This window comes from Budorcas taxicolor, chromosome 1 (assembly GCF_023091745.1).
Source record: "Budorcas taxicolor isolate Tak-1 chromosome 1, Takin1.1, whole genome shotgun sequence".
Lineage (NCBI taxonomy): Eukaryota > Metazoa > Chordata > Mammalia > Artiodactyla > Bovidae > Budorcas > Budorcas taxicolor.
In genome coordinates this window covers 208,387,573-208,400,593 of record NC_068910.1, presented here as the reverse complement: position 1 = coordinate 208,400,593, position 13,021 = coordinate 208,387,573, and the positions used below count along the sequence as shown (strand labels likewise).

The 13,021-nt window shown below is 53.7% G+C and overlaps 1 protein-coding gene across 1 annotated transcript in view; it reads right to left on the bottom strand.

Annotated features, from left to right (window-relative positions):
* The window catches only part of TRPM2 (transient receptor potential cation channel subfamily M member 2), a 40,256-nt gene extending 31,295 nt beyond the window's left edge, over positions 1–8,961 (bottom strand). The window contains exons 1-5 of the mRNA XM_052638328.1: positions 8,710–8,961; positions 7,954–8,042; positions 3,308–3,476; positions 1,982–2,162; positions 1,300–1,460 (exon numbers count right to left, since the gene is read on the bottom strand). Of these exons, the coding sequence (XP_052494288.1) occupies positions 1,300–1,460; positions 1,982–2,162; positions 3,308–3,476; positions 7,954–8,042; positions 8,710–8,883 (774 nt within the window). The 5' untranslated portion in view covers positions 8,884–8,961. The remainder of the gene's footprint in view (positions 1–1,299; positions 1,461–1,981; positions 2,163–3,307; positions 3,477–7,953; positions 8,043–8,709) is intronic.
* Between the last annotated feature and the right edge of the window lie 4,060 nt (positions 8,962–13,021).

Sequence of the window (13,021 nt, the reverse complement as noted above, 5' to 3'; positions counted from 1 at the left end):
TGCCATGACAAGTGTCCCTAGACGAGGAGGAGGTCACGTGACCAAGAGCAGAGGCTGCAGCGATGCGGGCACAAGGCAAGAAAGTGGCATCCACCAGAGCTGGAGGAGGCAGGCAGTTCAGCTTCTAGCCACTGGAGGGAGCCTGGCCCTGCCCACGTCTCAGTTCTGGCCAAGTGGTATTGGTGTCAGTCTTCTGGAGTTCAGAAATGCGAGAGTACACTTCGGTTGCTTTAAGCCATCAGTTCTGTGGTCACTTGGGACACAGGTCCAGGAGAGGCGGCTATGGACCCGTGCACACGGCCCCTGGATGCCACAGAGGAGGGCAGGTGGTGCCGCCGGAAGTCCTCTGAACTCAAGATGGGGAGAAAAGTGAAGCGTGATGTTGGAAGTCAGTCAGTATCTCTGGGCCTTAAATTTCCACTCTGTGTAACAACAGTCAAGACAGAGCCCATCCGGTCCACTAAGCACATCTGTGACGTGGACATGGAAGGACGGCAGCCGAGGGGCCGGCTGCCTGGTGACTAGCGTCTGTGACTGACATGAGGAGTCGCTTTGCAGAGGACACCCTCTCCAGGAAGTGAACGCACATCTCCCCCGCCCCAGGAAGGCCGGAGCCTCGTCCATCAGTCAAACCTCGTGGGACAGTCGTCATCACACCTCCTCGGTGTGTCAAGGAGAATTTTATTTTGGGGCCAAACTTCCGTGTGCTCATTATGCCAAATCTGCTGTGTCCTCAAAAAATCTTACTGGATGAATCAGTTCTCTTTTCCAATTCACATCCCTACATTTAAGCAATTGTTTCTCAGGCCTGCACCCAGGTGAATGGACGCAGGAAGGCTCTGTCTTCAAGCTCAGAAGAGAGGCTCATGGGAAGGGAATCAGGGAACCATTGAGCCCCGGGCTAAAAGGCCAGGCTCTGGAATCTGAAAACCCAGATGCTGGTAGGCTGTATGCTCCCCGCCAAGCTACACCTTTGCAAAGTCCATTTCTCATCAGACTGGTGTTAGGAGGGCCCCCAGACCAGTGGCAGCTCTGGCAACTCTTATGAGGACCCATCCTATGATCTCGAGGAAGGAAACCAGAGTCCAGGCAAGGCGCTTGCTCTCCTGGGGTCACCAGGGTCTGGGGGGTTGGGTGTATTTGAGCCTGGGTCTCCCACGTCCCTATCCAGCCACTTCCCGTGACACTGAACTTACCCTGGTGTCCAAGCAGTGGCCTGTTCCCTGAGCACTGGCTGAGATCCTACCCCACCACCTCCCTCCTGTGCTCCAACCCACGCAGAAGCAGCCTCCAGCTCACCATGGGGTGGATCAGGCTCTCCCGGTTGTGCAGGGCGCCCCACGTGGCGATCCCGATGGTGACCACTTCCTTTTCGCAGAAGCTGCCACTCAGCTGCCGCACCGCCTCGCCCACCTGCTTCATCACGCCAGTGTGGGACCCCCCGGTGATGACCCAGGCCCCTGGGGAGGATCAGAGGGACACCTGGTGCCGTGCAGACTCTGCTCCAAGGCTTTCAAACTCATTGTTGGGTGTGAGCCCCACCACGATCAGGTCTTCCTGTGGCAGTCAGGACCCATGATGTCCCACGATGCTCAGTTAGGTGGGGGCAGGAAGGTGACCCCGTCTCTGACTGTAGGCCCTGCCCTCTCCCCCACCTCCCTGTTGCCTCCCTCTGTCCTGCTCTCAGGAACACGGCATCTCAGAACTTTCTCTAAATGCTTCTGTTTGGAAGCATCATTAGAAGGGAGCCAACCAGAGCTGTGTCTACACTGTGAGCAAGCCAGGTACAGTGGTAGGAAGTGGGTGAGTCTGATCAGACACTCCCCACCTGGCCCGGGCCTGGGCCCAACTCGGTGACCCACAAGGGCTGGCCAGTCCGAGGCCCTGACTCTGCCTTCCAGGGGTCCTCTCACCTGCCCAGCACTCCCAGGCCTGAGCACCACCCATGGTCTGGGCCTCAGTCCCTCTGTTCCTGCTGTACCTGAGGTCTGGGCCACCTTGAGGAGTCCTCTTCGGAAAACACTCTTCAGCCTGGGCTTCATGTTGAAGTCCTTGGCCCCGCCAGTCACGGAGATGAGCAGGTTGGGCGCATCCAGGCCCCACTGCTGGGTCATGAGCTGGTAAATCAGGCTGGAGGGAGTGTCCTGGGAGAGGCGGACGTACTGCAGGGAGGTCAGAAGACCCCAGGGGTCAGTGGGTGGCCAACCTAGGCCCCAGAGTCTGGCCACCCTGCCCCAGCCATGCCTGACAGCCCCAGGCAGGCAGGTGGACGGATGCTCACACTGGGTCCAGACGAAGCAAGAGTGGCTGCCCCCAAGCAGGTTACCAATTGAGAGAAAGGGGAGGCAAGCGCTGAGAAGAGAGGCCGCTGGTGGGGAAGGAAGGGGAGCAGCCCCGGGGTCTCTCTGTTGAGGGTGCCCCAGCCTGAGCCCCACGGCCTGACTCCAGTCTCCCCATAAGGCAATGTGGTGATGCATCAACAGCGGCTCATGGAGGGGCGGGGCTTGGAGCTGGTGCTGAGGAAGGTGGCTCTGGGGCCAAGTTCACCTTGTACAACATGCTTTGTTTAGCCTCTTTGGCCAAGTGGGCAGCGACTCTGAGAAATCGAGGAGGAGGGTCATACCCAGCCAATAAGAGGCTGGGGTCCCAGAACTGCAGCACAGAAACAAGTGACCCCACCAGACCCCTCAGGGCAGAGCTATCCACGAGCTGTCATGGAACCTTCCAGAAGGTGGGTTAAAGCCAGGGGGCTGGGACTCTGATTCAGCAGGGTGGGGGTGGGGCCCGAGTCTGCTTGGCAACGCTGCTGGCCCAGTGACCACCCTGAGATTCGCAGCACCAGAGGGAGATGCCGGCCAGGCCTTGCCCCCCCAACCCCGCTGTTCCCATCCGCACCCCCGTGCCCCCAGGCAGGCCTGGGGCCCTGACCCTCCCTGCTCTACCACCTGCAGGGCTCTCACCTCTACCACTGGCTCTCCCTGCCAGCCCCAAGGCCTCCCCACTGCCCATCACCCCTGCCGGCAGGCCGTGTGCCCCCCTGCTCCCTCCTGGCAGCAACAAAAGCCATTCAGGCCACCCCCCGAACTTGCCACTGTGCCCCGCCCACACCTCTCCTGGGGCCTGGGCAAAAAATCCCCTGAGGGCACCATGTAGCTCTATTTGCCATGCAGGGCCCTCCACCCCACCCACAGCACTGGGCAGGTGGGTTCTGCAGCCTCTCACTCCCTCCCTAAGGAGGTCCGGCCACCGCAGTCACCTAGGGTGGGCTCTGGTCCATAGTAAGAACAATGGGGTCATGGAAACCAACCTTTCCCGCTTTCTGGCCCAAGCCCGTGAAGACGATGTCACCGAAGGCGTCTGTTGGCATCTCTCTGACATGCTTTTTCGGGTCCCACTCCTGGCCCTGGAAGGTGTGAGGCCACGTGGCCTCCTCCAGGTGCTTCTCACGTGGGTAGCCGCACTCACACACCACCTTCCTGCAAAGGCCACGGGGTCACCAGGGGCAACTGATGCCTGCGCCTCTCCTCGGCAGGGATAAAGGAGGCCCAGCGGAGTCATGACTAACACCCCAGCCACGGAGTCAGCGGAGACACATAATCGTCAAACTTCTAAAATCTAACGACAAAAATCTTGAAAGTCAGAAATGATACTTTACCTGTTGGAGGAAAATAATTGCACAACTGATTTTGAGTCAGAAGCCAGAAATCAGTGCCAAGGAAGAATCCACACAACATTTTTCTAAAGATGAAAACTACCAACCCAGAATTCTGCATCCAGCAAAAATATCTTTCCACATGAAAGGGATGTCAAGACACTCTCAGAGGAAAGAAAATCAGGGAACTGGTCAACAAACTTCCCCAAAGAAGATGGTTAGAGGAAGTTCTCTAAACAAAGGAAATGATAAACGGAGGAATTCTGGAGTATTAGCACGTTGTCAAGCAGGGGATTTTTTTTAGACACTAACGCATAGGCCGGCTGTTTGTTCTGTAAGTGAATATTGAAACATCTTTAGCCAACAGTGTTCAGGTGAGGAAAGATATGTTAAGATGTGCTGCTCTGTCTCTGGTCAATAACTTGTTGAAAACAAAGAAAGAAGAATGGAAAGAGTAAAACTGTGGGTGAGTGAATAAACGCATTTTCCTCCTCTTGAAGTTTCTGAAGTATGTTTGACAGTTGAAGCAAAATTGCACCATGACCTAATATGTATGTGGAGGAAATTTTGTAAACAGTTATAATATAAATGGGGAAGGGCAAAGCATTGTAAAAGATGGGAATGTTTCTACATTTCCCACAAACTGGTGAATGTCAACACTGGGAGACTAGGATGAGTTCCCAATACACACAGATATCTCGAACCCAGGTCTCCTGCATTGCAGACAGACGCTTCACAGTCTGAGCCACTAGGGAAGCCCATATCAGTAATATGTGATAAGTTAAATATATATAATGTAGTACCTGGAACAACCACTGAAAAGCTATGAAAGAGATATAGGCAAAAATAGCATAGATAAACCAAATGGAACTCTAAGAAAAGTTCAAGTAACCCACAGAAAGGCAGGAAAAGAAAAATAAAGAAATATAAACAAACAAAAAAATACAATGGCAAACTTAAGTCCTCATATACCAATGAAAGGGAATGTGCTGGTCACTCAGTCGTGTCCAGCTCTTTGCACCCTCATGGACTATAACCCACCAGGCTCCTCTGTCCATTCTCCAGGCAAGAATACTGGAGTGGGTTGTCATTTCCTCCTCCAGGGGATCTTCCTGACCCAGAGATCAAACCCACGTCTCCTGTGTCTCCTGCATTGCAGGGAGATTCTTGACCACTGAGCCACCAGGGAAGCCCCAGAAATTGGCAAAGTGGGTAAAAAAATAATAAGATCCAATTATTTGTCATCTACCAGAACCTCCTACAAATACTGTGATCTAGGCTAGTTGGCTCCTCTGCAGCAAACAGGAGCTTAGGATCAACACACACAACTCGAACGGATCACAGAGGCATTCCACTGGGAGACAAAAGCCAGCCTTGACACATCACCTCGTGGAGGATTCCTCTTACATGACTTTCAGCACCTGAAACAGTTGCAGGAAGGAAGAGCAGATGAGTGATTGCCAGGGGTTATGGATGGTGGGGTAGAAGAAGTGACCGCTGGTGGGACCGTGGGGTCCATCTGCAGTATCTGTACAATTTCTTATAAATCTATAGTTATTTCAAAATAAAAAGGTCACACGGTATAGGCTCAAAGCAGAAACATCTAGATCTGGGACTAGAGGGATGCACATGGCCCCCCAAAGAGAACACCCCATCATCTCTTTTCAACTGCCACCTCCTCCCTTGCCTCCTTTGTCTTGGTGGGTTGAAATCGTTTTACTCCTTTAATGCCGTTCTTGGGAGGAGAGAGAGGAGACAGCAACTATGTTCTTCACAGCTTGTTAAATTGGAAATCTACACATTTTTTTAGAGTCCTACTTTAGCTAGTAACAGGTGACCTAGAAGACAAGATACAAATGAGACCAAATCAAAAAATCTGACACCAGGTGAGACCTGAGCCCAACGACACCAGGGGAAAACACGACGGGACCTAGAGAGAGAAAATGGGTTTCCCTGTAGTTTATGGAATGTGGCCTTAGGGGCTCCAACTCTCAACTTCTCAATCATTAAATGGGGGAAAAATATACATTCTCTGACCCCTCACCTGCAGAATTTGTGAGGGCCAAATAAGGTTCTAGATGAAAGATAACTTATAAAATTTGTTCAGGTTAACTAACCATGCAGAGGACCAAGGCTGGATCAAGAGGCCAAGGCCCACCCTGTGCTCTGTCTCCCGGGCTCCTGGGTTCAGTACCCCTGTCCCACTGCTCAGGCCGGGGCCTCCTCAGGCCAGGGAGCACTGGCCCAGCCACTAGGAACTCCAAGCCCACCTTCTTCTATGACTCCTTGTGTGTAGGCATGCTAAATTGCTTCAGTTGTGTCCAATTCCTTACAACCTTACAGACCATAGCCCGCCAGTTTCCTCTGCCCATGGGATTCTCCAGGCAAGAGTCCTGGAGTGGGTCGCCATGCCCTCCTCCAGGGGATCTTTCTGATGCAGGGATCGAAATTGCATCTCTCATGTCTCCTGCATTGGCAAATTGGTTGTTTACCACTACCGCCACCTGGGAAGCTCTCATGACCCCTTAGGGGACTCAAATCACTTCTAGACCTGTAGGGCGCCCCTGAGCACCACCCGTGAGCACCTTCATTCAGGTAGGAGGAAGCTGGGTCCAAGGTGGGGAAGGGGGCCACCAGGACAAGGACTCCGTCTTGTGTCCTTGCCCAAGGCCACCCCAAACTTTCTCATAAATTGTAACAGCCTAGAATAGACCACACCCTCCCCTCCTCTCTTTCAACCATCCCCCAATGAGATTAGGTCTTCAATCAACAGAGTGTTCCCAAGCCTGACACAGAGCAGGAAACTACAGATTGTTGACCCAGAAGCTGAATAATCAGAGAACTTTCACAGCACTCTTGGCCCATGTGGGTAAGTGGGGCTCCGCCCCGCTTTCCCCTCCCCTCACCACCACCTCGGGACATATGAGGAAGAAGCTGCCACGGGGAGTTACACACACTCAAGTAACAGCCCGCCCCACCTCCCCCCACCCCTACACAGCCCCCATGGCTGTTCCTCGAACGGGTCCTGGTACCAAGAAAGGTGTTTCAGAAGTTTCAGAGCCAAACATATCCTAATCACCATTCCTTCAAAGAGGGACAGAAACACTGAACAAGGAAGTGGTCCCATTTCTGTCTCAGATACAAACTGTGCCCCAACCCTCACTGACCCCTGTGGATGTTTCTCTGCTATTTGTTCAGAATTCAGAGGACAGGAGGGGCCGAGGTTGGACAGATGGCACCCCTTGAACCTCTACCAACCAGACCCGGGCTCCACAATAACCTTCTTCAAAGGGTTTTGGAGCCAATGATTCCTGCAAGGAAACCTGGGGCTACTGTTGTAAGCCTACTTTAAAAACTAAAATCGGAGACCTCAGTGCAAAGCCCTCTGCACATGGTCAGAGCAATCGGCCTAAACTTGAACTCTGATCACTACTGAATACAGCCTTGAGGCTGTCAGCTGGATCATGATGGCAAACTTCTCTGATGCGGGGGTCCCCCATGGCCTCCGAGAAGGAAGGGGGGCTGTCATCTGAAGAGAAGCCAAGCTGAAGGGCGAACCCCCAAATGGGGCACTTTTTGTGACAACATCCTGGGCACATCCCAGGAGGAACAGCATCATCGTCGGTGTTCATGCACCTCTGGCTCCAGATTATCATCCTCTTCCATCACCCAGATACGGCATGCCCCTCCCCTCTGTATTGTTCACAATCTGAGCTGGACGCTGGCTATCTGTCCAGTGGGGAAGTAATAAAGTGACTCAGCCACGGTCAAAGCTCAGAACTCATCCGAGAAAACCACAAAGCCACATAATAGCAGCACAGCAGCAAAGACAAATAGAGAGTGTGGTGGAGGGAGGGGTTACATCCTGGGTGTGGTCAAGGAGGGCTCCATGATGGAGGTGGCATCACCAGGTGACAAAGGAGCGGAAGTGAGGCCTGTCTCCTGCTGAGTGAGGACTAGGGTGTATCTGGAGGGGAATGCTCCGAGCACCCCAGGCTGGAATATACACTGGAACTGTCCCCTGCTGAGGCTCGGTCAGCCCTGCCCTGGTCAGCTACCCCATGTGGGAACAGGGAAAGAAATGTGTTAGTCAGTCAGTCATGTCTGACTCTGTGATCCCATGGACTATAACCCACCAGGCTCCTCTGTCCTTGGAATTCTCCAGGCCAGCATACTGGAGTGGGTTACCACTCCCTTCTCCAGGGGATCTTCCCAATCCAGGGATCAAACCCGGGTCTTCTGCAATGCAGGCAGATTCTGTACCGTCTGAACCACCAGTGGGAACAGAACAAGCCACTCACCCAGCGTCAGACAGTTTGGAGCTTTCCACAAAGTATATGCATTCTTTCTTCTTAATGTTGTCAGGAATCCATGAACTCAGGTTTTCTTGCTGAGGGTAAAAAGGTCACTGAGAGATTCTCAGGCAGTTAGATCAGTGCCATTCCAAAAACCACACCCCACACCTCATTCAGGCCCACCCGTGCACCCTGACACACTTCAGGGTCTTCCTTCAGAGACAGGACACCAAGCCCTCCCCCACCACCTGCCGGAGACCCTCAGATGCAGACCCCAGAGGGAGGAGGGAACCTGGGGAACCACTCCTCCCGGGCCCCTGGGATTCCACAGCCCTTTACAGTTTGTAGGTCAGCACTGCCTTTCTCAGGAACAGCAGTGTGATGCAAAGGTGACCACATCTGTGGGACCAGGCTGAGACGTGAGACACCATCTTCACATCCAACCAGTGGTGTGTGACATTCAAATGTCCCCAACACAAGCCTGCCTGGGGCTTTCCGTGCAGCCAACCCAGGCCTCAGCTGGTGCCCGGGCCTTCCTTGTTGGGTGAAGGATGCAAAGGCATTGCACAACGAGGCGGATGGGTGCAGGGGCTTACACAGCACTTTCCCAATTGGAACCAGGACAGGAACCAACCCAGGGGCACAGACCCGGGCCCCCAGTGCTCTCTCCAAGTCCCCCCTGCTAGGTTGTGGTCCCCCGCGAAACTAGGTGGTCACTGTGCCCCACCAGGGCCCTGGCGGACCCAGTGACCCCAGACCTACCTTTTCACAGCTGCTGAAGAGGCACTGTGGCCTCCTGCTCCTGCAGAGGCTGGTGCTGCTCTGCCGGAGGTTGGGGACCATGGCCAGGTTGGCCACCCTCCTGGGCCGCACCCCAGAGCCGTCTTCCTCCCTGGAGCTGGCCTGATCATGACGCCTCTTCGCCAGTGACTCCATCCTGATGCCCGGCTCAGGCTCCACAGGACGGGCTTGGTCCTGCTACCTCAAAATAAGCTTCTCTCTGGCTTTCGAAGCCAGGGGGCCTGGAAGTGAGGTAGGAGGTGGGTGGGCCCCAAGGTGAGCAATTAGGCATTTTGAGGAAATTCTCCTTCTAACATCTCAAGGAGAAGTTACCTTGACAGGAGCAGAGAGGAGCTAAGCTCTGATGGAATAAAAACAAGACAACCACAGTTTTCGTCCTTGAGGTCGAGGAGACTCCCCCCAACCCCTCTGCACAAGCACAGAAACGTTCGGTGGGGGTCCAAAAGGAAGGAGCGCTAGCCCATAATATGTCCTGTCAACCTCTCAGAGGCCCTCATGCTGGAATCCGTCTTGGCTAGGAGATGCACCTACACATAGGGGAGGGCCCTGAGTCGGCCCAGATATGGGCAGAACGTAGGATAATCGGCCAGAGGAAAACAAAGACCCAGAAAACGGCCCCATATAAGCGACCTAAGCTGCCCCTGCTGCACACAATTCTGTGAACCTGACCATGTGTCTATTTGCAAGCATTCTGTTCTTAACACACACTTTACTTGTCCCACTGCTTTTCATCTCTTGGCTGATTTCTTTCTTCAAAATAGTCGAGAACCGAACCACTAGTTACTGACTCTAGCCACTGGTCCCTGGTGGTCCAGCGGTTAGGATTCAGTGCACTCATCGTCACAGCCCAGGTTCCATTCCCAGTCAGAGAATGAGATCCCACTTGGAGCTGTCACACCCCGAGACCACTCAAGTTGAGAAGCCAGCCCCTGGGCTGCTGCAGTGGGCCAGGGGGGATGAGTCAGGCGTTTCCTCCTGTGGGGCCCCAACTGCCTTCTGGTTTGCACATTTTTCTGACTGCCCGAGCTCTGGCCTCATCAGGTGTGGGCAGTCTGGAGGCACGTGTACAGCCACGGGGCCCAGGAGCCCATTCATCCTCTTGGGTCACCAAGGGCCAGAGAAAGAGCACCATGCCCACCCCCACTGCTCCTGTATGCCCGGTGATGCCCAGGAGCCCAAGACCAGGGGAGAAACCGCCCGGTCCTCACACGCAGTGCTCACGATGGGGTCCCAGCCTCCTGCTTTCAGTCATGGGTCACTTCTTCTGTTTTTCCAGAAGAAGAAAAGCCCCCACTGCCCACAGGGCTCATTTTGGGAGTGGACTTGCAGTCTGTGACGCGGCCCCTCCAAGTAGAACAGATCCTGTTTTCTGAAACCCTTGCTCTGACCTGGTCTCCATCACTGGGGCCTCGGTAAGCAGTATGACTACTTCCCTCAGGTCACGAATGTGAAAATAAATACGTGCTGACTCCACGAGTTTCCCTGGAGACACGATGCCCACAGTGACATATCATGACATCACCCATATCACCCAAGGTGTCATCCAGGGAGGGCCCCACTGCCACCGGCTGCTCCAAGGGTGTGAACAGGGGCAGAGGACAGGTCATGAGCTCTCCCTCCCTCTCCCACCCCGAAGCCCTTTCTGGCCACATCACCCTCCCCCATACAAAACGGTCACTGACGGTCACTGATAGTCCTTTCTCTGCCCATTGTGGTGTCCAGCATAGGTGGCCCCAAAATGTGCCTGAGACATACTGATTATTTTAAAAATTTAAGAAGAACTGACTAACTGGAAAATACCCTTATGCTGGGAAAGACTGAAGGCAGGAGGAGAAGGGGATGACAGAGGATGAGATGGTTGGGTGACATCACTGACTCAATGGACATGAGTTTGAACAAGTTCCAGGAGTTGGTGATGGACAGGGAAGCCTGGCATATTGCAGTCCATGGGGTCGCGAAGAGTCAGACATGACTGAGCAACTGAACTGAACAAATTTTAAGGATGAGATGTTAGATAGCATCACTGACTCAATGGACATGAACTTAAGCAAACTCCAGGAGACGGTGAAAGACAGGGAAGCCTGGTGTGCTGCAGTCTATGGGGCCACAAAGTTGGATGCTACTTAGCAACTGAGCAAAGACAAAAATTCCTTAAGTGACAACCAATGAAAGAGGGCCACTCTTACCCTCCCTTCTGTCTCCTTGGGAGCAGGGCATAAACCTCTCCTGTGAGAGGTGCACCCCTGCACCCAGAGACAGAAGGGACCCTATCACCAGAGATGCCGACTTGGGGCCAAGAAGCCTGTGTAAACCAACCTCGCGACTTCTTTCATTGACTAAAGCCCAAACTCTTTAGATCCTTCACTCACTGGGTACCCCAAACTCAAGTTCCACTGCCCTGTCAATTCTTCACTGGTGTATTGTTTCTTTTTCTAAATAGTATAAAAGCTGCCTGCTTTGCCCACTTCTTAGGTCCCATTCCTATGGGACCTCCAGGTGCATGAAATTAAATGTTTCTTTTTCTCCTGCTAATCAGTCTTGTGTCAGTTTTACTATTATTATTAGTTCAGCCATAAGAACCCAAGACAGGCAGTGGACGAAGTTTCCCCTCCCAACACTTTTCATCTAGCTTTGACACGTGATCACTGTGATCTGGTGGAGGGGGGCTGGGATCTACCAGGGAGCAAGGCGCCTGCCATCACCTGGCCTCCCTGGCCCACCCTCTTCTGGGCCATTCAGTTCAGTGCTGGGCACTCGGGGCACTTGGGGTCAGGGTTCAGGCCACCTCTCACCTCTTTGTCCTCACTCCTCCCCCTGGGCAGCTCCTGCCCCATTGCTTCCAGGCCAGGGTCACTCCCAGACGTGCCCATACCTGCAGAGAGGAAGGGAGCCAAACCTCCCTCCCGTGGAGGCACCACGACAACACAGGACATTGTTTCCAGGAGTGGGTGCTGATGCTACAGAAACCTACAGACGCCCAGGCAGCTTTGGAACTGAGCAACGTGCAGAGTGGAAGAGTTCAGAGGAGTGCTAGAAAAAGCCTCCATCACCACAGACAGACAGAATGAGTGCAGTGACAGCTCGGGACAGGGGAGCTGTAGGGAGTGCCCCAGCCTCCTTCAAGAAACCTACGTGGTCACCAGCAGATGTTAGTAGAAAGAGGGATGGGGAAGGCCATTCTGATGAGTCTCAGATGGAAACAGGAACCATGTTATTGCAAACTGAAGGAAAGGCAATTGTGTTATAAAGAGGTAAAGAGCTTGGTGAGCTGCTTCTTTCCTGGTGTTTTGTGGGAGACATAACTTGTGAGTGATGAAATTTGACCAAGGAAACACGTAGGCAGTGTTGAAAGTGCAGCAAAGCTTCTCTTGAGTACTTACAGCAAAATGCAAGAAGAGAGAAATGACCTAAAGACAGACTTCTGATCACAAAGAATTCAGAGCTTAAAGAGTTGGGAGATGCTCAGCCTATTGGCATGGAAAGAGTTGAGAAAGCTTATTCAGGGAAGAACACAGAGGGTATGGTTGGACTTGCTCGGGATGGAGGTGGGCTGGCTGTTTTCATACAGCAGGGAGACTAGACAGCATCTCAACAGAGTCAACATAGGCTGGGATTTGCCTCCGTGACAAGGGAGGATGGGCCCCAAGGCATCTCACGGCTCAGGGGGCAGCGCTCCCAACACAGGCCCAGAGGGAAAGCACACACAGGGCAGAATGCTCTCCTGGGGGCCCAGCTGCCCTGCGCCCCTCCCATCTTGGCCTCCTCAGCAGCCCCAGGGGTGGCCTGGTGTGGCACGGGGTGACCCTGTATGATGGCCTGCACTCTGACCAGTGCTGTCTCTGACCAGGGATGTGCACACACCCAGGGCTGGGGGCAGGAGATTACACATGGCTACTTCCACTCAGAGTTGAAGGATGGAGGTGCCCAAAGCCTGTGGCAGAGGGCAATGTGTTGGGGAGGGGCTGCCCCAGACCAGAAGAGCCCCTGGCCTGCGATTCCAGCCCAGGAGGGTGCAGTGGGCTCTGCACAGCAAAGCCTCGGGGCAGGACCATCCCCCAGTGGGCCTTAAGGCTTTGGGCTCACTGAGGACCTGTCACCCTGCCTTCTTTCCCACTTCCCCTTTCAGAATGGGAATATTCACCCTCTGCCTGGCCTTCCACTCTGTTCTGGAAGCACACAGCTTATTGCAACCAAGCAGGATCCTATAAGGGGGCCTTCCCAGGGCAGGTGTGTTGCCGACATCCTCTGTTGTACATTTCCTGAGTGGTTTTAC